Source organism: Gobio gobio, assembly GCF_949357685.1.
Source record: "Gobio gobio genome assembly, chromosome: 24".
Classification (NCBI taxonomy): domain Eukaryota; kingdom Metazoa; phylum Chordata; class Actinopteri; order Cypriniformes; family Gobionidae; genus Gobio; species Gobio gobio.
The window spans coordinates 1176753-1204294 of record NC_137120.1 but is presented as its reverse complement, the minus strand read 5'-3'; the positions used below and the strand labels follow the sequence as shown (position 1 = coordinate 1204294).

The window sequence follows — 27542 nt, the reverse complement described above, 5'->3', positions numbered from 1 at the left end:
GGCAACCGTCTGGATGCGGTTTCCACAGGTGAGGAATGCAGCGGCGAAGAACAGGAGGAGGAGGAAGAGGAGGAGGATGATGACTGCTCTGATTAGCAGCCGCCCAGATGCCCACACACCTACAGAACCACTCTAAAGAGGACATTCAGCCCAAACCACCCGTCTGACATCATCCACTCGCCCTCATGCCCAAACCTCCACCACCTTCTGGAGAAAACAAGAGGAAGAACAGACGACAGTGGCACACAGCACACACTAAGAGATGGATGGACGGATGGATGGATGGACGGATGGACGGATGGACGGATGGATAGACAGATGGATGGATGGACGGATGGATGGATGGATGGATGATGTATAGATGGATGGATGGACGGATGGACGGACGGATAGACAGATGGATGGATGGACGGATGGACGGATGGATAGACAGATGGATGGATGGACGGATGGACGGATGGATAGACAGATGGATGGATGGACGGATGGATGGACGGATGGATAGACAGATGGATGGATGGACGGATGGACGGATGGATAGACAGATGGATGGATGGACGGATGGATGGATGGATGGATGATGTATAGATGGATGGATGGATGGATGGATGGATGGATGGATTGATGTATAGATGGATGTATGGATGGATGTATAGATGGATGGATGGATGGATGGATGTATAGATGGATGGATGGATGGATGGATGTATACATGGATGGATGGATGGATGTATAGATGGATGGATGGATGTATTTATGGATGGATGGATGTATAGATGGATGGACGGATGGATGTATAGATGGATGGATGTATAGATGGATGGACGGATGGATGTATAGATGGATGGATGTATAGATGGATGGATGGATGTATAGATGGATGGATGGATGTATAGATGGATGGATGTATGGATGGATGGATGGATGGATGTATAGATGGATGGATGGATGGATGGATGGATGGATGTATAGATGGATGGATGGATGTATAGTTGGATGGATGGATGTATAGATGGATGGATGTATAGATGGATGGATGTATAGATGGATGGATGGATGTATAGATGGATGGATGTATAGATGGATGGATGGATGTATAGATGGATGGATGGATGGATGGATGTATAGATGGATGGATGTATAGATGGATGGATGGATGGATGTATAGATGGATGGATGGATGTATAGATGGATGGATGGATGGATGGATGTATAGATGGATGGATGGATGTATAGATGGATGGATGGATGTATAGATGGATGGATGGATGGATGGATGGATGTATAGATGGATGGATGGATGGATGGATGGATGTATAGATGGATGGATGGATGGATGTATAGATGGATGGATGGATGGATGTATAGATGGATGGACGGATGGATGTATAGATGGATGGATGTATAGATGGATGGATGTATAGATGGATGGACGGATGGATGTATAGATGGATGGATGTATAGATGGATGGATGGATGTATAGATGGATGGATGGATGTATAGATGGATGGATGGATGTATAGATGGATGGATGTATGGATGGATGGATGGATGTATAGATGGATGGATGGATGGATGGATGGATGGATGGATGGACGGATGGACAGATGGACGGACAGATGGATGGATGTTAGGGTTAGTGTGTGTGGATGTTTTGGCTCATCCTGGCCAAATTTGCTCATTGGCCCCTGTCCATCATGGCCTCCTAATCATCATATCCTAATCACCTAATCACATATATATATATACAATTGGCTTCATCACTCAGTCTCTCCTCCACCAATCAGCTGGTGTGTGTGTGTGTGTGTGTGGTGGGCGTTCTGGCGTTATATGGCTGCCGTCGCATCATCAGGTGGAGCTGCTCATTGGTGGTGGATGAGGAGATTCCCCCCTTCTATGTAAAGCACTTTGAGTGCCTAGAAAAGCACTACATAAATGTAACAAATTATTATTTAATTATTATGTATAGATGGATGGATGGATGGATGGATGGATGGATGGATGGATTGATGTATAGATGGATGTATGGATGGATGTATAGATGGATGGATGGATGGATGGATGTATAGATGGATGGATGGATGGATGTATACATGGATGGATGGATGGATGTATAGATGGATGGATGGATGTATTTATGGATGGATGGATGTATAGATGGATGGACGGATGGATGTATAGATGGATGGATGTATAGATGGATGGACGGATGGATGTATAGATGGATGGATGTATAGATGGATGGACGGATGGATGTATAGATGGATGGATGTATAGATGGATGGATGGATGTATAGATGGATGGATGGATGTATAGATGGATGGATGTATGGATGGATGGATGGATGGATGTATAGATGGATGGATGGATGGATGGATGGATGTATAGATGGATGGATGGATGTATAGTTGGATGGATGGATGTATAGATGGATGGATGTATAGATGGATGGATGTATAGATGGATGGATGGATGTATAGATGGATGGATGTATAGATGGATGGATGGATGGATGTATAGATGGATGGATGGATGGATGTATAGATGGATGGATGTATAGATGGATGGATGGATGGATGTATAGATGGATGGATGGATGTATAGATGGATGGATGGATGTATAGATGGATGGATGGATATATAGATGGATGGATGGATGTATAGATGGATGGATGGATGGATGGATGGATGTATAGATGGATGGATGGATGGATGGATGGATGTATAGATGGATGGATGGATGGATGTATAGATGGATGGATGGATGGATGTATAGATGGATGGACGGATGGATGTATAGATGGATGGATGTATAGATGGATGGATGTATAGATGGATGGACGGATGGATGTATAGATGGATGGATGTATAGATGGATGGATGGATGTATAGATGGATGGATGGATGTATAGATGGATGGATGGATGTATAGATGGATGGATGTATGGATGGATGGATGGATGTATAGATGGATGGATGGATGGATGGATGGATGGATGTATAGATGGATAGATGGATGTATAGATGGATGGATGGATGTATAGATGGATGGATGTATAGATGGATGGATGTATAGATGGATGGATGGATGGATGGATGGATGGATGTATAGATGGATGGATGGATGGATGTATAGATGGATGGATGGATGGATGGATGTATAGATGGATGGATGGATGGATGGATGTATAGATGGATGGATGGATGTATAGATGGATGGATGGATGTATAGATGGATGGATGGATGGATGGATGGATGTATAGATGGATGGATGGATGGATGGATGTATAGATGGATGGATGGATGGATGGATGTATAGATGGATGGATGGATGGATGTATAGATGGATGGATGGATGGATGTATAGATGGATGGATGGATGGATGGATGGATGGATGATGTATAGATGGATGGATGGACAGATGGATGGATGGATGATGTATAGATGGATGGATGGACAGATGGATGGATGGATGGATGTATAGATGGATGGATGGATGGATGGATGGATGGATGGATGGATGGATGATGTATAGATGGATGGATGGACAGATGGATGGATGGATGATGTATAGATGGATGGATGGACAGATGGATGGATGGATGGATGTATAGATGGATGGATGGATGGATGGATGTATAGATGGATGGATGGATGGATGGATGGATGGATGGATGGATGGATGGATGGATGGATGGATGATGTATAGATGGATGGATGGATGGATGATGTATAGATGGATGGATGGACAGATGGATGGATGGATGGATGATGTATAGATGGATGGATGGACAGATGGATGGATGGATGGATGATGTATAGATGGATGGATGGACAGATGGATGGATGATATCACATATTTTAATAATCATCAAGTATTAGGTGTCATTCAGAATCTCAAACATTCATCCTGAGAGAAGTTGCGTCACCATGGAAACAGTCATTTAAATCTTTTCGCAGCTCATAACTTCAAGTTTGGAACTCAATTACACACACGGACTTTTAGAGTTTTTAGAGAGAATTTTAGAGTCACATAATTTTGTAAAATATATATTTTATACATACAAAATGTTTAGTTGAGTGCATGAGCGGTACAGTAAACAGAATCTGAGAGTGTCTTCATCAGCTCAGCTGCTCACTGTACTTCAGCTCTTCTGATGAAATATGACCCGCTTGTGTCTCATGATCCAGTTACAGCTGAATATCTGAATCAAGACCAGCTGTCGGCATCATTTCTGAAGAAGATGAGCCGGTGTGAGTCACATGTGCCAAACAATAACAACAACAACACAACAACAATAACAACAACAACACAACAACAATAACAACAACAACAACAACACCACTGGATTTATGTGTTTAAAACTGGAGCCATCCCCATCAGCCCCCGGTGTCACAGACCCGGCTTAAACTAGTCCCAGATTAAACTAGTCACAGATAAACTAGTCCCAGATTAAACTAGTCCCAGATTAAACTAGTCACAGATAAACTAGTCCCGGTTTAAACTAGTCCCAGATTAAACTAGTCCCAAATTAAACTAGTCACAGATAAACTAGTCCCGGTTTAAACTAGTGTTTGAACATCTTAGAATATATCAGTGCCATAGTTTGTCTCAAGATGAACACAAATCATGTTTTCCCCCCTAAAGAACATTTATAAACGCTACTTAGTCGAACTAAAGCCTAATCCTGGCGTAATCTAACCCTGTCTTCGCCCATACACCCTTAAAAACGGCACTATTCGACAGAACAGCCACAGTGGACACTATCGAGTGCACTTATTCAGTCCCACAAAAGAGTGTACAACTGACGTACGATCAACCGATGGAGCATACCCATAATGCACTGCGAGAGTCGCGCTCCCGCGTCTCGCCAGAAGATGGCGCCCGCTGCTGAATCATCCATCCATTTTCCTTCATACAGGTATACTTTCCTTTTTAATTCATTATTAAGTTGTTTAATAACGGTTTATACATGCTAGTTTCCATGGGAGAGTTCAATAAATCTTTCCATTACATTATTAATTCAAATAACATGCAAAAGTGGCAGCCTTTCCAGCGTCCACTCCTTCAAGTGAACTATATAGTGGAGTAATGTAGGGGATAGTGAGTGAGGGGGGGTTGATTCGCACGCAGCACAGGCCTTTATGAGCAGAAGCCCCGCCCCTCCGCGTGCGTGCGGACGTACATTACGCGAGAGCCTCCGTATTTCCGCGCTGCGCCATTTCAGAGCGGATCTGATCCAGGAGTCAAACACACACGGTCAGAAACACGTGATATTGACGGTAAATTTACTTTTATTCGCTTTTATTGTGTTCCAATGCGTCTGAATCTAACGCGTGTGGAGTTTGCTCGCCGGCGCTTGCAGACGCGTTTGGCGTTTTTGCTCCATTTGTGTTTTTTTGCAGGCGCCATTTTACTATTGACCCAGATTAGCGGTTAGCAGCTTAACTTCGAGTCTTTAATCACACGTGGTAAATTAACAATCATCCTGATGATGTGCTCAGCAGCTATCGCGCGTTAAAGAGAGCGTTTGTGTGTTAGTGTTTTAATAGTTTGTGTTGAGTCGCGTGTGAACGCCGTGCGCCATTTTGAGCAGCGAACAAAAGCAAAATACGCGTTTTTTACGTTAATGTTGTTTAGGCTTTTTTTTATTTATTATTTTTTTCAGTCGCTGCACTCGTTTAATCTTTATTGCTAGATGTATTTGCTTGGGTAGTTTTGTGGTCGATAATAATAAACAATTTCGCTTATTAGGAGCTCGAACACAACAGTGGAAATCGACGGTGTTTGACTCTAAATGGCCTCTGTCGGTGTTTCAAGCTCGTTTACAAATTCTACGGAAGGACAAACAATTGTTATATCAAGAACACATTAAATAGAGAGAGAGAGATAGACTCAGAGAGAGAGAGACAGGTATTGAGGGGGATGGAGGCCGAGAGCAGCCACACCTCCATTCATTTTCATGTCTTTCCCTAGAGATTATCGCGGTTATTTAAATTAGTGCACAACTGACACGTTCACTAGTAAAACTGGATATGGACACACATTTCACGTTTCCACACAAACTCGTTCGTTTTGTTTTGTTACGTCTCATCTCTTAGCTAATGCTGTAAACTATACCCCTTTCAGTTACATTAATATTAAAGGTTACACTTAACAATTAATTTAGCATACATTGCAGATTACATCATAATAACTTAATATAATTGTTACTCCTATTGGTTTTCTGAAGACATCCAGTCATAGCTTGTTTTCTTTACAGATTTAAACATGCATTAAATATTGAAAAGCAGGTTTAGTCTATGAATCAAAATGCTAATTTTTCTAGCTACCCATCGAGTTAATAGCCACTGGTTTTTCTGAGGTAAATGTGGCGTTAAATGATATTTATTGTCCTCAAGCTGTTTTATTGATGTTTTTCCTCACTGATTGAGCGATTACATGAGACATGATTCACTTCAGTAAGTTGTTCTGTATCTTTCAACATAACTTCTGATGTTTATTAAAGGGATAGATCACCTAAAAATTAACATGATCCCATGATTTACTCTCCCTCAGCTCATCCTTCTTCTCTCAGATGAACACAATCCGAGTTATATTAAAATATCCTGGCTATTCCAAGCATTATAATGAAGCCCATACAAGTGCATCCATCCATCATATAACTGCTCCATACGGCTTCGGGGGTTAATAAAGGCCTTCTGAAGCGAATCGATGGTTTGTGTAAGAAAAATATCCATATTTACCACGTTATAAAGTAAAATAGCTTCCACCAGATCGCCAACTTACAGAAAAAGCGTAACTGGCACGACGATGATGTTATGATAAGCGTTCTACGTAAACGTAGCCGGTCTGGCGGAAGCTACATATTGGTGGTAAATATGGATATTTTTCTTACACAAACCATCGATTTGCTTCAGAAGGCCTTTATTAACCCCTGAAGCCGTGTGGAGCAGTTATACGATTGATGCACTTCATTATAAAGCTGGGAAGAGGCAGGACATGTTTAATATAACTCTGATTGTGTTCGTCTGAGAGAAGAAGGATGAGCTGAGGGAGAGTCAATCATGGGGTCATTATGATTTTTGGGTGAACTATCCCTTTAAAGACACACATTTACTGTTTGAATTTCATAATAAAATCAACTTTCATATCAAATGTAACCTCTCGTTACTCCTCTGTTGTGCAGATTGAGCCATGCATCGCGACTGCCCTCTGGACTGCAAAGTGTACGTGGGGAATCTTGGAAATAATGGGAATAAGTCTGAACTGGAGCGAGCGTTCGGCTACTACGGCCCCCTGAGGAGCGTGTGGGTGGCCAGGAACCCGCCGGGGTTTGCGTTCGTGGAGTTCGAGGACCCCCGCGACGCCACAGACGCCGTCAGAGAGCTGGACGGACGGTGAGTGTGTGTTATACCGCTGCCGCTCTGCACGTTACTCTGGACCAGTGTTGGGGAACGTTACTTTGTAAAGTAATGCATTACAATATTGCGTTGCTCCCTTAAAAAGTAACTAATTGAGTTACTTAGTTACTTTTTAAGAAAAGTAATGTTACAATATTGCGTTACTCCCTTAAAAAGTAACTAGTTGAGTTACTTAGTTACTTTTTAAGAAAAGTAATGTTACAATATTGCGTTACTCCCTTAAAAAGTAACTAATTGAGTTACTTAGTTACTTTAAAAAAAAAGTAATGTTACAATATTGCGTTACTCCCTTAAAAAGTAACTAGTTGAGTTACTTAGTTACTTTTTAAGAAAAGTAATGTTACAATATTGCGTTACTCCCTTAAAAAGTAACTAATTGAGTTACTTAGTTACTTTAAAAAAAAGTAATGTTTCAATATTGCGTTGCTCCCTTAAAAAGTAACTAGTTGAGTTACTTAGTTACTTTTTTAAGAAAAGTAATGTTTCAATATTGCGTTGCTCCCTTAAAGAGTAACTAGTTGAGTTACTTTTTAAGAAAAGTAATGTTACAATATTGCGTTGCTCTCTTAAAAAGTAACTAGTTGAGTTACTTAGTTACTTTTTAAGAAAAGTAATGTTACAATATTACGTTACTCCCTTAAAGTTACTAATTGAGTTTCTTAGTTACTTTTTAAGAAAAGTAATGTTACAATATTGTGTTACTCCCTTAAAAAGTAACTAATTGAGTTACTTAGTTACTTTTTAAGAAAAGTAATGTTACAATATTGCGTTACTCCCTTAAAAAGTAACTAATTGAGTTACTTTTTAAGAAAAGTAATGTTACAATATTGCGTTACTCCCTTAAAAAGTAACTAATTGAGTTACTTTTTAAGAAAAGTAATGTTACAATATTGCGTTACTCCCTTAAAAAGTAACTAATTGAGTTACTTAGTTACTTTTTAAGAAAAGTAATGTTACAATATTGCGTTACTCCCTTAAAAAGTAACTAATTGAGTTACTTAGTTACTTTTAAGAAAAGTAATGTTACAATAATGCGTTACTCCCTTAAAAAGTAACTAATTGAGTTACTTTTTAAGAAAGGTAATGTTACGTTACTTTTTCTCACCTGGGCTTGTTTTTGTTTTGTTTTTTATAACAGTTATATTTTTGTGCAACGGTAAAGACCTCTTCATACCAAAATGTAAATAATGCGCCCCAGGCTGAGGTAAAGATGCAGATTCCCTCATGAACACTAGAGGGCGCAGCTCTGGATAATGGAGAATAGATGCAGGAGAAAAAAGTTTTACCAATAAAAACTAAAAATCTAGTAATTTTCATCATCAAAGGCAGCAGCAAGACATTGGTCAATTAAATATAAAGGTAGATTATGCATACATTTGTTTTATTTAACATTTAATTATTGGAGGTTTGCGTAGTATTCTGATTTTGCATTTGAATGATTTTGTTAATTTTGAGGAGTACAGAATCTTTGTGCAAGTGAGATAAATAAATGCTCACATTTAGTCTAGAACTACAATAACCATCATGTACACACACACACACACACACACCTCTGCACTGACTCTCAACATGAGCTGTCAGTCAAATTAATGTGAAAAAGTAACTCAGATTTTTTGTTGTAAATGTGAAAAGTAATGCGTTACTTTACTAGTTACTTGGAAAAAGTTACTTGGTTACGTAACACTGCTCTTGACCTCTGAACTAACGGATGGGTTGCGCAGGACTCTCTGCGGTTGCCGAGTGAGGGTGGAGCTGTCCAATGGCGAGAAGCGAACTCGTAACCGCGGCCCGCCTCCATCCTGGAGTCGACGCCCACGCGATGACTACCGCAGACGCAGCAGCCCGCCCGCCAGGCGCAGGTAAAGCTGTCTTCCCTCACCTGTCTCTCTGCACTGTGTTTCAGAGCAAACTAACGCGATTCCCTCCGCCAGTCCTGGAGGCCTCTGCTCCGCCGGCGCCACATGACCCGGCTCGGATGGGCGTCCGCCGCAGATCTTTAGCTCCTCCATCTTCATTGTCATTGATAACCATTAAACGATGATCTGACTGGGCTTCTCAAATTCTGCTAGTCGCTCATGAGCGTTTAAAGCGGATCAGCCAGTGATAGATCGGCTGGTCTCACCCGGGTTGCGTTTCAGCCCGAAATGAGAAAAAGACGAGCTTTTTGATTGCTTGTTGGGTAACGCTTCACAGTGGGGTTCTGTTTGTGAATGAACTAACCCTGAGAGAGGCATTAATGTTGATTTCATCATGAACTAACAGTGAACGGGTGTGTATTATTAACCAATAGTAGCGCATGTTAGCTAGCGGGACCTTATTGGGAAGCGTTACTGCTTTTTGCGTCGTGACGTTGTTGTTCTGATGACAATTTAGCACTTTTTTTTCCCCCCGCCAAAACTCTCATCCTGTTCTGATATTCTGCGGTAATTTAAAGGAACACGCCAACTTTTTGGACTTTAGCTTATTCACAGCATCCCCCAGAGTTAGAGAAGTCCATACACACCATTCTCATCCTCTCCGTGCCATAACTGTCTGACGCACCCACCGCTAGCCTAGCTTAGCACAAAGACTGGAGGTAAATGGCTCCAGCTAGCCTAGCTTAGCACAAAGACTGGAGGTAAATGGCTCCAGCTAGCCTACTGCTCAATAAGTGACAAAATAATGCCAACATTTTCCTATTTACATGTTGTGATGTGTGTAGTTACATTGTGTACTAAGACCGACGGAAAATGAAAAGTTGTGATTTTCTAGGCCAATATGGCAGGAACTATATTATCATTCCTGCGTAGTAATCAAGGAGCTTTACTGCCATACCATGAGTGCAGCGGCGCAATATTACACAGCGCTTGAAAATAGGCTAACTTCTCTCAACATAACCAACGTGACAACCTGCTTGCACAGAGAGCGCTGGGGCTATTTTCAGGCGCTGCTTAATATCATTGCGCCGCTGCAAAGTTCCTTGATTACTACGCAGGAATGATAATATAGTTCCTAGCCATATCGGCCTAGAAAATCACAACTTTTCATTTCCTGTCGGTCTTAGTACATGATGTAACTACACACATCACAACATGTAAATAGGAAAATGTTGGCGTTTTTTTTTTTGTCAATTTGAGCAGTAGGCTAGCTGGAGCCATTTACCTCCAGTCTTTGTGCTAGGCTAGCTGGAGCCATTTACCTCCAGTCTTTGTGCTAGGCTAGCTGGAGCCATTTACCTCCAGTCTTTGTGCTAGGCTAGCTGGAGCCATTAACCTCCAGTCTCTGTGCTAAGCTATGCTAGCAGTGAGTGTGTCAGAGTTACGGCACAGAGATGAGAATGGTGTGTATGGTCTTATCGAACTCTGCGGGATATGGCGAATAAGCTAAAGTCCCAAAAAGTGGGCGTGTTCCATTAATGTCTCAAAGGTAAAGTGATGTCTTTAACATTTATAATGAGAGTTTGGACGTGCTTTAATTGTCCTTTCGGACTGAAATTCGACCCGGATGCGATGGCGCTAATATTGATGACATGCTCAGTGTGTGTGATTGGCCGAAGCCCAGTCGCTTGTGTATCTGCTCGGCTCTAGTAATGGTTGGAATGCAATCTTTTGTTGACTTAACTTTACATGAAAAGGTTGTTTTTATTTTCTTATCATCTATATTAATAAAAATGAACCCCGTTGCAGAGTCACCACCATGCCTCTCCTCACCACCCTCTGAGTCAGTCTACTAGTCCTCTTTCAGCATCATGTGACCAGCGTGCCCCAATCAGCTGGCTGGGTTGGTGTCACATGACCCAGGCGTGGCCAGTCATCAGGTCGCACCAGCCCATTGGTTCCTGAGCATGCCGTTGTCAGCTCCTCTTCCTCCTCCAACCTTAACACCCAATCGGCAGCGGCCCACTTCACATTCCTGACCAATCAGCGTTTTACGTTCCCCAATGTCTACACTACCAACCACCAGCAACAGCCTTCGGCTAACCAATAAAAGCAGGAAAAATCCACTACATCCAGCCCCCATCCGCAAGCCAGCTAATCAGCTCGCAGCATCTGGCCTGCACTTTCCCGCCAATTCTGCTCCCCGGCCGCCAGCCGCCTCCCCTTCGCCTTTTCTAGCTTGTTGAAAACCGAAAGACTAGTAAGTTTTTCCTGCTTCATACAGTTTAATGCTGAATACAGATATAAGATGAGGAGAAATCTCCTGTTGAGTTGAGACACAAACACACAGGGTTGGTCTGAGATCTGCCATGTGCGGACTCATTAAGCTTAGGGTAAGCAGACTGAGGGGGAGCCCAAGCGGAGGTTCAGGTTAATGAGAAGCGTGGGCTTTGAGCTGCTCTGTCTGTGTCTTCTTCTTCTTCATTCTGTGGGGTGGTTTGCAGTGCGTGAGTTTCTCCTAGGGCACTACTGTAGCTCATGTGGCCAGATCTCCGCTGAGTGTTTGACTGTTAGCAGGCTGGAGTTTCAGGGCTTTAGGGGCTGCTCGTGTGGCGATCGCCGCGCTCACTCGCTCTTCTTCTTCTCTTCTTCAGATCGCCCAGGAGGAGGAGCTTCAGTCGCAGTCGTAGCAGGTGAGCGCTTTAATATCGTTCAGATGCTGCTGGAGTTTTTAGCAATATTTTGAATCGTTTTTATTTGTTTTAGTAATTTAGTTGTTTTTGTTTTTTTTAAACATTTTTACTTTACTATTATTTAGCTTGTTTTAGTTATTTTAGTACGTCCAAGTTAAACTAAATTAAAATGAGAATGAATTAGGGATGTACCGATTATTAACATTTTGACTGATACGATAACTCCAACTTAAAATAGCTGATAACGATAACATTTAAAAATGAACATAAATCCGGCTGATAAACGATATGGTGGCTGATAACATTAACGATAAGATTAAAAATGAACAAATGTGGGCAGAGACGATAACATTAACGATAAGATTAAAAATGTCGGCTGAGACCGATAACATTAACGATACGATTAAAACTGTACAAATGTCGGCTTAGACCGATAACATTAACGATAAGATTAAAACTGTACAAATGTCGGCTGAGACCGATAACATTAACGATAAGATTAAAAATGAACATATGTCGTACGATAACATTAAAAATGAACATATATCGGGCTGATACCGATATGGTGACTGATAACATTAACAATAAGATTAAAAATGAACAAATGTCGGCTGAGACGATAATATAAAAAATTAACAAATGTCAGGCGAGACGATAATATTAACGATATGATTAAAAATGAACAAATGTCGGCTGAGACCGATAACATTAAAAATGAACATATATCGGGCTGATACCGATATGGTGACTGATGACATTCACGATAAGATTAAAAATGAATAAATGTCGGCCGATATAACAATACAATTTAAAATGAATAAATGTCGGCCGATATAATGAGAAGATTAAAAATGAACAAATGTCGGCTGAGACCGATAACATTAACGATAAGATTAAAAATGAATAAATGTCGGCCGATATAACGAGAAGATTAAAAATGAACAAATGTCGGCTGAGACCGATAACATAAACGATAAGATTAAAAATGAACAAATATCGGCCGAGACCGATAAAATTAAGGATAAGATTAAAATTGAGCAAATGTGGCCAAGAACAATAACAACGGTAAGATTAAAAATGAACATGTGTCGTTCGAATTAAAGATAAGATTTAAAAATGAACATATGTTGTCCAATATAACGAAAAGATTAAAAATGAATAAATGTCAGCCGATATAATGATACGATAAAAAATGAACACGTCGGCCGATATTGATATATGGTGGCTGCTGTATCATGCATCCCTAAAATGAATAATTGTAAATATTATCTTTAGTTTCTTGTGATGAGTGTGTGAACTGTATTAACCCTGGTTCTGGACTCTAGATCTCTTTCCAGAGAGCGCAGGAGGGAGAGATCGCTGTCCCGTGACAGGAACCACAAGCCCTCACGATCTTTCTCCCGATCGAGGAGGTAAGAGTTCTCGTCCTTTATCTCGTCCGGCCGGAAATGACGTCCGACCCCGAGCTCACATCTCGATCTTCTCGTTTACAGTCGTTCCAGATCTAATGACCGGAAATGAACCACCACACAGAGAAAAGCGTTGTGACGGGAAAACGTCGATCAAAAACGTTGAAAAGACTTTATTGCTCCGAGTCCCCCATTTATTTTTGTTTTTATTTTTGTTTTTTTATGAAGATTATTTTAGCGGTTCTGTTTCCTTCTGTAGCTGCGGTTTTAATGCGACGGCATTCCATCTCTCACTTTTAAGATTAGTTGAGTTAGTTTTGTGTTGCCGGTGAATGTGCGGGTCCTGCTGCGCGAGAGCTCGGCCGCGGGCGCGGCTTTGTGTTTGTGATGAAGGAGATGCCGACAGCAGGAGCAGAATCAACAGCTCATTCTCCTGTGTTTCCTCATAGTGTTTGTACTGTTTATAATGTTGAGCTCAATTAAAACTCATTACAAAATAAAAACAGGTCTCTTTCTCAGTTTGTACAATATTGTATGAGTGAGTTTTTAAATGATTGTTTGTTTGACATGTTATCCAGTGAACACGAGATGTTCATATTCAGTGTGTAATATCTCTTGCAAATGTTAGTCAATACTAATCTGTCCCTGTTTGAGCTTTTATTGTGCGTTTCTGTGGAAGCATATTGAATATGAAGTGTAATATGCAGATGTTATGCATGTCCAGCAGAGGGCGAGCATCAACTATAACTCTACATCTGCGTCTCTGGATCGAGCTTTAGAGGATTCAGTCCACTAGAGCGTATATATTGAAGCGTTGTTCCTCTTTCATTAACGCTGGGCTAATAGCAGAACTTCTGTGTAATTTCACATGGTCGTTCTCAAACGGGTCCAGGGACCTTCAGGGGAAAACTTCAGAGATGCATTCGATTAATTTAAATAAAATTAAAAATTATTTGTTTAAACTAATACAATGGTTTAAATAAAAACAACAACTTTGATTTAAATGAAACTAATACATAAAAATCTGATTAAATCAAACGTATATATTGATGTGTCAAATTTTGACTTTGTGTCATGACGTCAATTTCAACCTGTAATATTTTTTTAAGTCATAATTTTGACGTTTTTCAACTTCGACTTTGTCACAAGTATAACTTTAAATCAGAATTTCAACTTGTCATAATTTCCTTTTTTTTTTGTCTTGACTTTAAAGTCCGAATTTTGACATTGTCATTTCAATTCATAATTTTTACTTGTCAATTGAATTTTAAATTTAATTTAAAATATTTTTTTTTTAAATAAAATGGTTTAAATAAATAAACTGATAAAAATAAAACAAACCTAAATATCTGATTAAATCTTAAAGAAAAATGTATTTTTGTAAAACTAATCGTTAATTCTGAAATGCGAAAAGCGGAGGGGAAAAAAGTAAAAATAAAAGATTAAACCGTGATGAAATTTGATCTAAATAAAATATAAATTAGTATACTACAGTGAGTAGAAAACGCAATAGAAAGTAAATATTTACACATTACTTTTTGCGTCTTTATCCATGAAAATAAAACAATGGTGAGGTGCAGTGGTTAATGTCCTGATCAAGTCACTCATTGGCTCCCGCTGTGATGACGTCACGACTCAGACATCAGTCTTTCATAGCCAATGATCACTTGTTGTATCTTTTATTTTTATTTAAACTGTTCATTTGATATGTGATATATCCTGTAAAACATTAATGTTGTATGATGGATTTACTGTTGTGATCCACTTGTTTCAATAAAAAAAATAGCTGATGATCACGTGATGAGCCACTCAGAAGCAGAAGTAAGTGTGTGTGTGTGTGTGTGTGTGTGTGTGTGTGTGTGTGTGTGTGTGTGTGTGTGTGTGTGTGTGTGTGAGAGTGAGAGATCTGCTGAGTTATGGCGGATCATTCGCTTTTCCACTGACCACAACACATGCGCGGTTTCACCAGTCCACTCACTATCTTTTGCTTTGATAAATTAATCTATACAACTACAAATATTCCATGTATCTTTGAATTAATATGCGCTCATGGGCTGTAATAAATACCCCAGATGACGAATGAGTCTGAATGAATGAACGGGTTCCACAGAAACTCAAACTTTCCCGCTCTTTCCCTTCCCTCGCCTCGCGTTACTCACGGCTCTGATGAGTCACGCGTCGCTGATGTTTTCCCGCGGTTCCCTCGCGCTGATGTTTTCCCGCGGTTCCCTCGCGCTGTACCTCATTAATGGAGAATGGCTGTCCTGTAGCTCGCGGGGTCTCTCATTAGTCTACAAACTGACGGACTGATTTGATTTAGCGCTGTGGTGTTTACTGGCTCTAAATTGGGCCAGTTATTGCTGTAATTATTTTATTCTGGATTAAATATTACTGTTTCATATATATGGAATAAATACATTTACAACAAACAAACAAAAATCCGACTGTGTGGGTTCTTAATTACCATATGATGTGCTTATAGAATATATGAGGAAATGACCCGGATGACGCACTGATTGTGTGCTCGTAGTTCTGTGTGTCATCTGGGTTTATTTCCTCCTCATTTCACTGTGAGCTTGTTACTCTGCATCTTTATATGAGTTATGATTATCAGTTTTATTAATACTGTCTGGGCTCTCGTATGTGGGCGGGGCTGGACTGCTCATTCTGTTGTATTATATTAGTCAAATATCTATGAAAGGCCATTTCTGAAACATAAGGGTGTGTAATTGTATGGTGGTGAACCTAACAACGAAAACTTGACTCTTAATATCGTAATTATGACTCTAGGTCAATTTTGACTTGTCATAATTTTTTTACTTTTTGTCAATTTCTACTTTTTATGTCATAATTATGACTAAGTTTTGACTTTTATGTTTTATTTTCAACTGTCATAATTTCGACTTTGTCATAATGACTTTTTAAATCAATTTTAACCTATTATTTCAACTTTTTAAGTCACAATTTCGACTTAAATAATTTCAACTATGTCAAAATTGTGACAAATCAATTTAAACTTTTAATATTTGTGACTTTTTTTAGTCATTTCAACTTTTGTCGTCATTTTGACTTTGTCATAAGTCACTTTTAAGTCATAATTTCGACTTTTGTCTTATTTCCACTTTTTGTCATTATGACTTTTTAAGTCAGAATTTTAACTAGTCAAAATTGACATATTTCAACATCATACACTCTAAAAAATGCTGGTTTGAAAATGGACTAACTCAGCAATTGGGTTGTTTTAAGCAAACATTTAACCCAACCGCTGGGTTTGTCCATTTTCAACCCAACTTAGCATTTTTTTGTGTAATTTCAACTTTTTGTCAAATTTTTACTTGTCAATTTCTACATTTTGTCATTACGACTTAAGTCAATTTCGATTTTTATGACAAGTAAATTTCGACTTGTGATATGTTTGCGTTTTAAGTCATAATTTCGGTGTTTGATAATCATTGACTTTGTCAATTTCAACTTTTAATGTCATAATTGTGAATTTCAAGTTAGTTTCACCATTTTGTGATATTAATTCATAATTTTGAATTTCTATGTCATAATTTCTACATTATGTCATTCCGAATTTTTTGTCATATTAAGTCAGAATTTTGACTATAATAATTTCAAGCCTTTTTAAGCCATATCTTTTAGTATTATGATTTAGTATGTCATAATTTCGACTTTTTATATAATTATGATTCACTAAAGCGTTTTCTTATGTGGCAGAAATGGGCTTCCATGAATACCTAAGAAACGAATAGAAAAAAAAAAGTTTTCAATTATTTCTTAAAGCTCCTCGCTGTTGCAGAATAATTGCATCATGTACTTATTTCTGAAATGGATATGGGAAATGCAGGCTAAAGAACCGCGCATGCGCAGTGGCGGATCCGCTCAGCTCGGGAACTGTGACGCAGATCCACTGGAATGTCCCGTGAAGGCGCGTTCACGCTGCACACTCGCTCACGTGTTGCCATGGGCTCAGTCCACGTGCTGTGCTCACTAGGCCCCGCCTACGGGCTGGACACGCCCATCGGAGTTGACTAATGTTGAGACAGTCCCTCGCGCAGAAGCAGAACCGCTCCAGTCCAGTCCAGTCCAGTCCAGCGCTACTCCTGAAGTCCAGTTCAACTGATCCCGCTGTCAGGAGACCCGAACCCGCTCACGGACGCTCAGCTAACGGCGATTCTACCGTGTTTCGACACTCGTCAGAAGCCAAATCATGTAAGTGTTCATGTTTTTCCTCGTTTTGCTCTTTCACAGCGTTTGAGTTAAAGTTGTTATCATTATCAGAAGAACGCAAGACTCGTTTAAACTCTTATAAACCCCTCAGGCGAGCTGTGACTGGAAGTCTTTCCCTCAGTGTGTGATTGTGTCTCTCAGATTGGCGGTTTTATCGCTGTTTGAACGTTATTGTGAAGTGAACTCATGTTTTCCACCGGCTTACACGAGCTTCGGCTTCACGTGGAGCCAGAGCTCAGAGTGGGCGTGTCTGTGCCGCTCCTGACCAATCAAAACAACGCTCGCTTTCCCGCCGCAGTCTTGAATGTACTTTTTTTTTGTAATGAACTGAATGGCCCCTCACATTAACCAATAGGGAAGCAGTGACATGTGCTGTAATGACGTCATGAAATATAGGTTTAAATAAAGTATTAAAAAAATAAATAATTATATGTATGGGCTGAAATCTCTTATATCACAATTATACATTTATTTATTAAATTTAATATTAAATTCTGTAAGAAGGTCATAGTAAGAAGGTCATTATTATTAAGTATAAATATTATTTTAGGTAAATAATTGTTAATCATCGAGTTAAATAATAAGCAATTTAAATAAAAAACATGTTATACATAAAAACAGTTTTCTCATGGAAAAAAGACTTGACTTTTAATGTGAAAATGTTACTTTTTGTCATAATTATGACTCATGAATTTTGCCTTGTAATATTTTCGACTTTTAAGTAATAATTTCGACTATTATCACAAGCATTATTTAGTTAATTAAGAGTTAATTAATGAGTTAAATAACAATACACAATTTAAATAAAAAAAATGATAAAACAAAGTAACAAAAAACATATGTCAAGTATTATTTTAGTGCTTTTAAACAAAAATATGTTTATAAATCATGAGATGTCCCTCATATATGATGTGTTTTTACATGTGTGTAGATGTAATGTGTGTTGTGTGTCCCTCTGCTGGTCAGACGCGGCCACTGCAGTCAGAGGAACATGCCCTCACATGTCTCAGCACTCATGACTCCCTTTAGAAGCTGCTCTCAGAACAGCAGACACACTCAGACACTGGTCAGACAGGACAGCACTGGTCAGACAGGACAGCACTGGTCAGACAGGACAGCACTGGTCAGACAGGACAGCACTGGTCAGACAGGACAGCACTGGTCAGACAGCACTGGTCAGACAGCACTGGTCAGACAGGACAGCACTGGTAAGACAGGACAGCACTGGTCAGACAGCACTGGTCAGACAGGACAGCACTGGTCAGGCAGGACCCCACTGGTCAGACAGCACAGGTCAGGCAGGACCCCACTGGTCAGACAGCACAGGTCAGACAGGACAGCACTGGTCAGGCAGGACCCCACTGGTCAGACAGCACAGGTCAGGCAGGACCCCACTGGTCAGACAGCACAGGTCAGACAGGACAGCACTGGTCAGGCAGGACCCCACTGGTCAGACAGCACAGGTCAGGCAGGACCCCACTGGTCAGACAGCACTGGTCAGACAGGACAGCACTGGTCAGACAGCACTGGTGAGACAGGACAGCACTGGTCAGACAGGACAGCACTGGTCAGACAGCACTGGTCAGACAGGACCCCACTGGTCAGACAGCACTGGTCAGACAGGACAGCACTGGTCAGGCAGGACCCCACTGGTCAGACAGCACAGGTCAGGCAGGACCCCACTGGTCAGACAGGACAGCACTGGTCAGGCAGGACCCCACTGGTCAGACAGCACTGGTCAGACAGCACTGGTGAGACAGGACAGCACTGGTCAGACAGGACAGCACTGGTCAGACAGGACAGCACTGGTCAGACAGCACTGGTGAGACAGGACAGCACTGGTCAGACAGGACAGCACTGGTCAGACAGGACAGCACTGGTCAGACACCACTGGTCAGACAGCACTGGTCAGACAGGACAGCACTGGTCAGACAGCACTGGTCAGACAGGACAGCACTGGTCAGACAGGACAGCATTGGTCAGACAGGACAGCACTGGTCAGGCAGGACCCCACTGGTCAGACAGGACCGCACTGGTCAGGCAGGACCGCACTGGTCAGAGAGAACAGCACTGGTCAGACAGGACAGCACTGGTCAGACAGCACTGGTCAGACAGGACAGCATTGGTCAGACAGGACCGCACTGGTCAGAGAGAACAGCACTGGTCAGACAGGACAGCATTGGTCAGACAGGACAGCACTGGTCAGACAGGACAGCACTGGTCAGGCAGGACCGCACTGGTCAGACAGAACAGCACTGGTCAGACAGGACAGCACTGGTCAGGCAGGACCGCACTGGTCAGGCAGGACCGCACTGGTCAGAGAGAACAGCACTGGTCAGACAGGACAGCACTGGTCAGACAGGACAGCACTGGTCAGACAGGACCCCACTGGTCAGACAGGACAGGACTGGTCAGACAGGACAGCACTGGTCAGACAGGACAGCACTGGTCAGACAGCACTGGTCAAACAGGACCCCACTGGTCAGACAGCACAGGTCAGGCAGGACCGCACTGGTCAGGCAGGACCGCACTGGTCAGAGAGCACTGGTCAGACAGAACAGCACTGGTCAGGCAGGACCCCACTGGTCAGGCAGGACCGCACTGGTCAGACAGGACAGCATTGGTCAGACAGGACAGCACTGGTCAGACAGGACAGCACTGGTCAGACAGAACAGCACTGGTCAGGCAGGACCGCACTGGTCAGACAGGACAGCATTGGTCAGACAGGACAGCACTGGTCAGACAGGACAGCACTGGTCAGACAGCACTGGTCAGACAGGACAGCACTGGTCAGGCAGGACAGCACTGGTCAGGCAGGACAGCACTGGTAAGACAGGACAGCACTGGTCAGGCAGGACAGCACTGGTCAGACAGGACAGCACTGGTCAGACAGGACAGCACTGGTAAGACAGGACAGCACTGGTCAGGCAGGACCGCACTGGTCAGACAGCACTGGTCAGACAGGACAGCACTGGTCAGACAGGACAGCACTGGTCAGAGAGAACAGCACTGGTCAGACAGGACAGCACTGGTCAGGCAGGACAGCACTGGTCAGACAGGACAGCACTGGTCAGGCAGGACAGCACTGGTCAGGCAGGACAGCACTGGTCAGACAGGACAGCACTGGTCAGACAGGATAGCACTGGTAAGACAGGACAGCACTGGTCAGACAGGACAGCACTGGTAAGACAGGACAGCACTGGTCAGGCAGGACAGCACTGGTCAGACAGGACAGCACTGGTCAGACAGGACAGCACTGGTCAGAGAGAACAGCACTGGTCAGACAGGACAGCACTGGTCAGACAGAACAGCACTGGTCAGACAGGACAGCACTGGTCAGACAGGACAGCACTGGTCAGACAGGACCCCACTGGTCAGACAGCACTGGTCAGACAGAACAGCACTGGTCAGACAGGACAGCACTGGTCAGACAGGACAGCACTGGTCAGACAGGACCCCACTGGTCAGACAGGACAGCACTGGTCAGACAGGACAGCACTGGTCAGACAGGACAGCACTGGTCAGACAGGACTGGTCAGACAGGACAGCACTGGTCAGGCAGGACAGCAGACAGGACAGCACTGGTCAGACAGGACAGCACTGGTCAGACAGGACAGCACTGGTCAAGCAGGACCCCACTGGTCAGACAGCACTGGTCAGACAGCACTGGTCAGACAGCACTGGTCAGGCAGGACAGCACTGGTCAGACAGGACAGCACTGGTCAGACAGCACTGGTCAGACAGAACAGCACTGGTCAGACAGCACTGGTCAGACAGGACCCCACTGGTCAGACAGCACTGGTCAGACAGGACCCCACTGGTCAGACAGCACTGGTCAGACAGGACAGCACTGGTCAGGCAGGACCCCACTGGTCAGACAGGACAGCACTGGTCAGACAGGACCCCACTGGTCAGACAGCACTGGTCAGACAGGACAGCACTGGTCAGACAGGACCCCACTGGTCAGACAGCACAGGTCAGGCAGGACCCCACTGGTCAGACAGCACAGGTCAGACAGGACCCCACTGGTCAGACAGGACAGCACTGGTGAGACAGGACAGCACTGGTCAGACAGCACTGGTCAGACAGGACCCCACTGGTCAGACAGCACTGGTCAGACAGGACAGCACTGGTCAGGCAGGACAGCACTGGTCAGACAGCACTGGTCAGACAGGACAGCACTGGTCAGAGAGAACAGCACTGGTCAGACAGGACAGCACTGGTCAGACAGAACAGCACTGGTCAGACAGGACAGCACTGGTCAGACAGGACAGCACTGGTCAGACAGGACCCCACTGGTCAGACAGCACTGGTCAGACAGAACAGCACTGGTCAGACAGGACAGCACTGGTCAGACAGGACAGCACTGGTCAGACAGGACCCCACTGGTCAGACAGCACTGGTCAGACAGGACAGCACTGGTCAGACAGGACAGCACTGGTCAGACAGGACTGGTCAGACAGGACAGCACTGGTCAGGCAGGACAGCAGACAGGACAGCACTGGTCAGACAGGACAGCACTGGTCAAGCAGGACCCCACTGGTCAGACAGCACTGGTCAGACAGCACTGGTCAGACAGCACTGGTCAGGCAGGACAGCACTGGTCAGACAGGACAGCACTGGTCAGACAGCACTGGTCAGACAGAACAGCACTGGTCAGACAGCACTGGTCAGACAGGACCCCACTGGTCAGACAGCACTGGTCAGACAGGACCCCACTGGTCAGACAGCACTGGTCAGACAGGACAGCACTGGTCAGGCAGGACCCCACTGGTCAGACAGGACAGCACTGGTCAGACAGGACCCCACTGGTCAGACAGCACTGGTCAGACAGGACAGCACTGGTCAGACAGGACCCCACTGGTCAGACAGCACAGGTCAGGCAGGACCCCACTGGTCAGACAGCACAGGTCAGACAGGACCCCACTGGTCAGACAGGACAGCACTGGTGAGACAGGACAGCACTGGTCAGACAGGACAGCACTGGTCAGACAGCACTGGTCAGACAGGACCCCACTGGTCAGACAGCACTGGTCAGACAGGACAGCACTGGTCAGGCAGGACCCCACTGGTCAGACAGCAGAGGTCAGGCAGGACCCCACTGGTCAGACAGCACTGGTCAGACAGCACTGGTGAGACAGGACAGCACTGGTCAGACAGGACAGCACTGGTCAGACAGCACTGGTCAGACAGGACAGCACTGGTCAGACAGCACTGGTGAGACAGGACAGCACTGGTCAGACAGGACAGCACTGGTCAGACAGGACAGCATTGGTCAGACAGGACAGCACTGGTCAGGCAGGACCCCACTGGTCAGACAGGACCGCACTGGTCAGGCAGGACCGCACTGGTCAGAGAGAACAGCACTGGTCAGACAGGACAGCACTGGTCAGACAGCACTGGTCAGACAGGACAGCATTGGTCAGACAGGACCGCACTGGTCAGAGAGAACAGCACTGGTCAGACAGGACAGCATTGGTCAGACAGGACAGCACTGGTCAGACAGGACAGCACTGGTCAGGCAGGACCGCACTGGTCAGAGAGAACAGCACTGGTCAGACAGAACAGCACTGGTCAGACAGGACAGCACTGGTCAGGCAGGACCGCACTGGTCAGAGAGAACAGCACTGGTCAGACAGGACAGCACTGGTCAGACAGGACAGCACTGGTCAGACAGGACAGCACTGGTCAGGCAGGACCACACTGGTCAGAGAGAACAGCACTGGTCAGACAGGACAGCACTGGTCAGACAGGACAGCACTGGTCAGACAGGACCCCACTGGTCAGACAGGACAGGACTGGTCAGACAGGACAGCACTGGTCAGACAGGACAGCACTGGTCAGACAGGACCGCACTGGTCAGAGAGAACAGCACTGGTCAGACAGGACAGCACTGGTCAGACAGCACTGGTCAAACAGGACCCCACTGGTCAGACAGCACAGGTCAGGCAGGACCCCACTGGTCAGAGAGCACTGGTCAGACAGCACTGGTCAAACAGGACCCCACTGGTCAGACAGCACTGGTCAAACAGGACCCCACTGGTCAGACAGCACTGGTCAAACAGGACCCCACTGGTCAGACAGCACTGGTCAGGCAGGACCGCACTGGTCAGAGAGCACTGGTCAGGCAGGACCGCACTGGTCAGACAGAACAGCACTGGTCAGGCAGGACCCCACTGGTCAGGCAGGACCGCACTGGTCAGACAGGACAGCACTGGTCAGACAGGACAGCACTGGTCAGACAGAACAGCACTGGTCAGGCAGGACCGCACTGGTCAGACAGGACAGCATTGGTCAGACAGGACAGCACTGGTCAGACAGGACCGCACTGGTCAGACAGGACAGCATTGGTCAGACAGGACAGCACTGGTCAGACAGGACAGCACTGGTCAGACAGGACAGCATTGGTCAGACAGGACAGCACTGGTCAGGCAGGACCCCACTGGTCAGGCAGGACCGCACTGGTCAGACAGGACAGCACTGGTCAGACAGGACAGCATTGGTCAGACAGGACAGCATTGGTCAGGCAGGACCGCACTGGTCAGAGAGAACAGCACTGGTCAGACAGGACAGCACTGGTCAGACAGCACTGATCAAACAGGACCCCACTGGTCAGACAGGACAGCATTGGTCAGACAGGACCGCACTGGTCAGGCAGGACCGCACTGGTCAGAGAGCACTGGTCAGACAGAACAGCACTGGTCAGGCAGGACCCCACTGGTCAGACAGCACTGGTCAGACAGAACAGCACTGGTCAGACAGGACTGGTCAGACAGCACTGGTCAGGCAGGGCAGCACTGGTCAGACAGCACTGGTCAGACAGCACTGGTCAGGCAGGGCAGCACTGGTCAGACAGCACTGGTCAGACAGGACCCCACTGGTCAGACAGCACTGGTCAGGCAGGGCAGCACTGGTCAGACAGCACTGGTCAGACAGGACAGCACTGGTCAGACAGCACTGGTCAGACAGCACAGCACTGGTCAATGGTTGAGGTGTAATATTGAGGCGTGTTGTTTCCTCACTGCTGACCCGCTGACCGCTCCTCATGTGTCTCCAGATCAGGTCATGGCGTGGCACAGGCGGATCCTGCGAGCTCTGGGGAATGGGCCGGCGCGGAGGAACCTGTTCGGCCCAGTGGACCGCGAGCAGCTCCAGCTGGAGTACAGCGCCACCCTGAGGAAGGACCTGGAGGAGGCGTCGCGCCGCTGGAGCTTCGACTTCGCCTCGGAACGGCCGCTGGAGGGCGGAGACTTCCGCTGGGTGGGCGTGTCCGGGGTCCGGGTGCCCGTGCTGTACCGCTGCCTGCAGGGCAAAGAGAACGGCCACACCCCCGAGAGATTCAGCCCCGCCCACATCCCCGAGAGATTCAGCCCCGCCCACATCCCCGAGAGATTCAGCCCCGCCCACACCCCCGAGAGATTCAGCCCAGTGCCGCTGGACACGGAGAGAACGCCGGAGAAGAGGGCCGAGCTCAAGAGGAAACAGACCAACATCACAGGTGAGGTGGGAGAATAATACACACCGATCAGGCATAACATTATGACCAGTGAATAACTGATCTCTGTTAGTGGGTGGGATATATTAGGCAGCAAGTGAACATGTTGTCCTCAGAGTTGATGTGTTAAGGTGCGTTCACACCGGACGCGATTCGCGCGAGTGATTTACATGTTAAGTCAATGCAGAGACGCGAAATGGCATTCTGCGGCGCGATTCGCGCGATTGAGGCGGCGCGAAGGACGCGAATTAAGCGGTTTGAGCGCGCAGTTTGCGCGAATCGCTCAAGTTGAAAAATCTGAACTTTGGCGGATATTCCGCGCCGCGTTAACCAATCAGGAGCTTGCTCTAGTAGTGACAACAATGAGGAGAAAATCTGTATATTAATATCTGGCTCAGACAATATGATTATCACTGTGATAACATTAAATGACATGAAACACAATCCAGTCTCTTTTTGTTAAATGCAAGTTTATGTTTGATCAATAATACAAAAGTATAAGTAAAGTTTGAGTCCACCATGAAGGACCAGTGGAGAACCGGCCACAGGGTCATGGAGGACCAGTGGAGAACCGGCCACAGGGTCATGAAGGACCAGTGGAGAACCGGCCACAGGGTCATGGGGGTCGCAATATTAGGAAGGTGGTCATAATGTTATGCCTGATTAGTGTGTATATATATATATATAAACTGTGAATAATTCTAAGAGTTTAATGTAAACTTAACTTTAGTAAAATACGAGCAGATGTTGAGTAAAGGCGTGAATGACAGTTCTTATGCTCTTATCCACACAGATTTCTACCAGGCGAAGAAGAGGCAGGTGGCCACGCCCCGCAAATCAGGACAATAACGCCAACACGGGCCTGGACTCAAACCCTCACACGGGCCTGGACTCAAACCCTCACACGGGCCTGGGCTCAAACCCTCACACGGGCCTGGGCTCAAACCCTCACACGGGCCTGGACTCAAACCCTCACACGGGCCTGGGCTCAAACCCTCACACGGGCCTGGGCTCAAACCCTCACACGGGCCTGGGCTCAAACCCTCACACGGGCCTGGGCTCAAACCCTCACACGGGCCTGGGCTCAAACCCTCACACGGGCCTGGGCTCAAACCCTCACACGGGCCTGGGCTCAAACCCTCACACGGGCCTGGACTCAAACCCTCACACGGGCCTGGGCTCAAACCCTCACACGGGCCTGGACTCAAACCCTCACACGGGCCTGGGCTCAAACCCTCACACGGGCCTGGGCTCAAACCCTCACGCGGGCCTGGACTCAAACCCTCACACGGGCCTGGACTCAAACCCTCACACGGGCCTGGGCTCAAACCCTCACACGGGCCTGGGCTCAAACCCTCACACGGGCCTGGACTCAAACCCTCACACGGGCCTGGACTCAAACCCTCACACATGAACTCATCAGATCTTCTGTTGTTCTGCACCTTCAGCTCCAGAACTCTCTCAGCGATCGCTCAAGCGTTCCCTCAGCTCCTCCATCATGTGTGATTCAGGAATATCCTCTTTGAACACTTCCTGTTTGTATGTTCGCATGTCAACGGTTAACATTTATGCAAATTTACCTTTAAAAAAATCCCTTTAAATTCGATGGGTGGAGGGGACGAAAAGATTCTGGAAAGATCCGCAAGAGTTATTGGCGATTCTGAAGCACTGATTGTTCAGTGCGCACATATTCAAATGTTTTGCTTTATTGCACATGTAGCTGACTTTAAAAACGTCTCATTTTAAATGTTTGGTGCCAATTTTTTTTTGTTGGACACTTAAAAGTTATTGTTGTTATTATAAATGTAAACCTCAATTACGCTGCCAGTACGAGCTCACACACATTCTCGTAACTCAGCTGCGATCACTTTACACAACGCATTGATTTACGAAACACTTCGTCAAACACCAGCAGAATCTCGTACATTAATTCGTACATCATGTCACGTTAAGTTAAATACGGAAATTACTGACGAATGTTTTACGAAGACATTCGTTCCAGGGTTATTATTAACTTAAACTAAAACTGTTCCGTTACTTGAAATAAAGTAAAATATAAATATTAGTTCAACTTAAACTAAATGAAAATTAAACTGAAATAAGTTTTGAGTACTAAAAATATTACCTGGAAATAAATTAAAACTGAAATAAAAATAAGTTAAACCTAAATAGTAATATTTAAATAAAATAACAAAAGCACAACGATGAACATGAAAATATAAAAATAAAACCTACAAAATAAGCGATTGTTCTGCTCGTGTTTCGCGACGCGTCCGCTGCAACGACAGCATCTTTACAAACACTCAGCTTTCCTGTTGTCATGGAAATACAAGTAACGTCGAGCGATAACGTGTAAAATAAACTCGATGAACGCCAAGCTTTATACTTTAGGATGAAAGCTCTCTTCTTCTCCAGGTTTGAATCCCA

At 44.8% G+C, this 27542-nt stretch overlaps 2 protein-coding genes across 3 annotated transcripts in view; both read left to right on the top strand.

Moving 5' to 3' along the window:
* Nucleotides 1-5172: 5172 nt before the first annotated feature.
* On the top strand, nucleotides 5173-15179 carry srsf3b (serine and arginine rich splicing factor 3b). 2 transcript variants are annotated; one of them, XM_079808586.1, is made up of 6 exons: nucleotides 5173-5287; nucleotides 7195-7405; nucleotides 9151-9288; nucleotides 11940-11978; nucleotides 13304-13390; nucleotides 13472-15179. In XM_079808586.1, the coding sequence occupies exons 2-6, from the start codon at nucleotides 7203-7205 to the stop codon at nucleotides 13497-13499; spliced, it is 495 nt and encodes a 164-aa protein (XP_079664712.1). In that variant the 5' UTR covers nucleotides 5173-5287; nucleotides 7195-7202; the 3' UTR covers nucleotides 13500-15179. The 2 variants fall into 2 exon arrangements, with proteins under 2 accessions (XP_079664712.1, XP_079664713.1); XM_079808587.1 differs by having other exon boundaries at nucleotides 5231-6466; nucleotides 13472-14790.
* Nucleotides 15180-17315: 2136 nt separating this feature from the next.
* Nucleotides 17316-27542, top strand: part of cdkn1a (cyclin dependent kinase inhibitor 1A) — a 10469-nt gene continuing 242 nt past the window's right edge. Inside the window, exons 1-3 of the mRNA XM_079808584.1 lie at nucleotides 17316-17602; nucleotides 24678-25118; nucleotides 25909-27542. The exon at nucleotides 25909-27542 is cut by the window's right edge and continues 242 nt beyond it. Coding sequence (XP_079664710.1) covers nucleotides 17425-17602; nucleotides 24678-25118; nucleotides 25909-25964 — 675 coding nt within the window. The 5' untranslated portion in view covers nucleotides 17316-17424 and the 3' untranslated portion in view covers nucleotides 25965-27542. The remainder of the gene's footprint in view (nucleotides 17603-24677; nucleotides 25119-25908) is intronic.

Bases quoted from the DNA above. Each gene is read 5' to 3' on its own strand.
- srsf3b (XM_079808586.1), top strand. From the start codon at position 7,203: ATGCATCGCGACTGCCCTCTGGACTGCAAAGTGTACGTGGGGAATCTT. The intron at 9,289-11,939 runs GTAAAGCTGTCT...TCTCTTCTTCAG, and splicing joins AGCCCGCCCGCCAGGCGCAG to ATCGCCCAGGAGGAGGAGCT. The intron at 11,979-13,303 runs GTGAGCGCTTTA...TCTGGACTCTAG, and splicing joins TTCAGTCGCAGTCGTAGCAG to ATCTCTTTCCAGAGAGCGCA.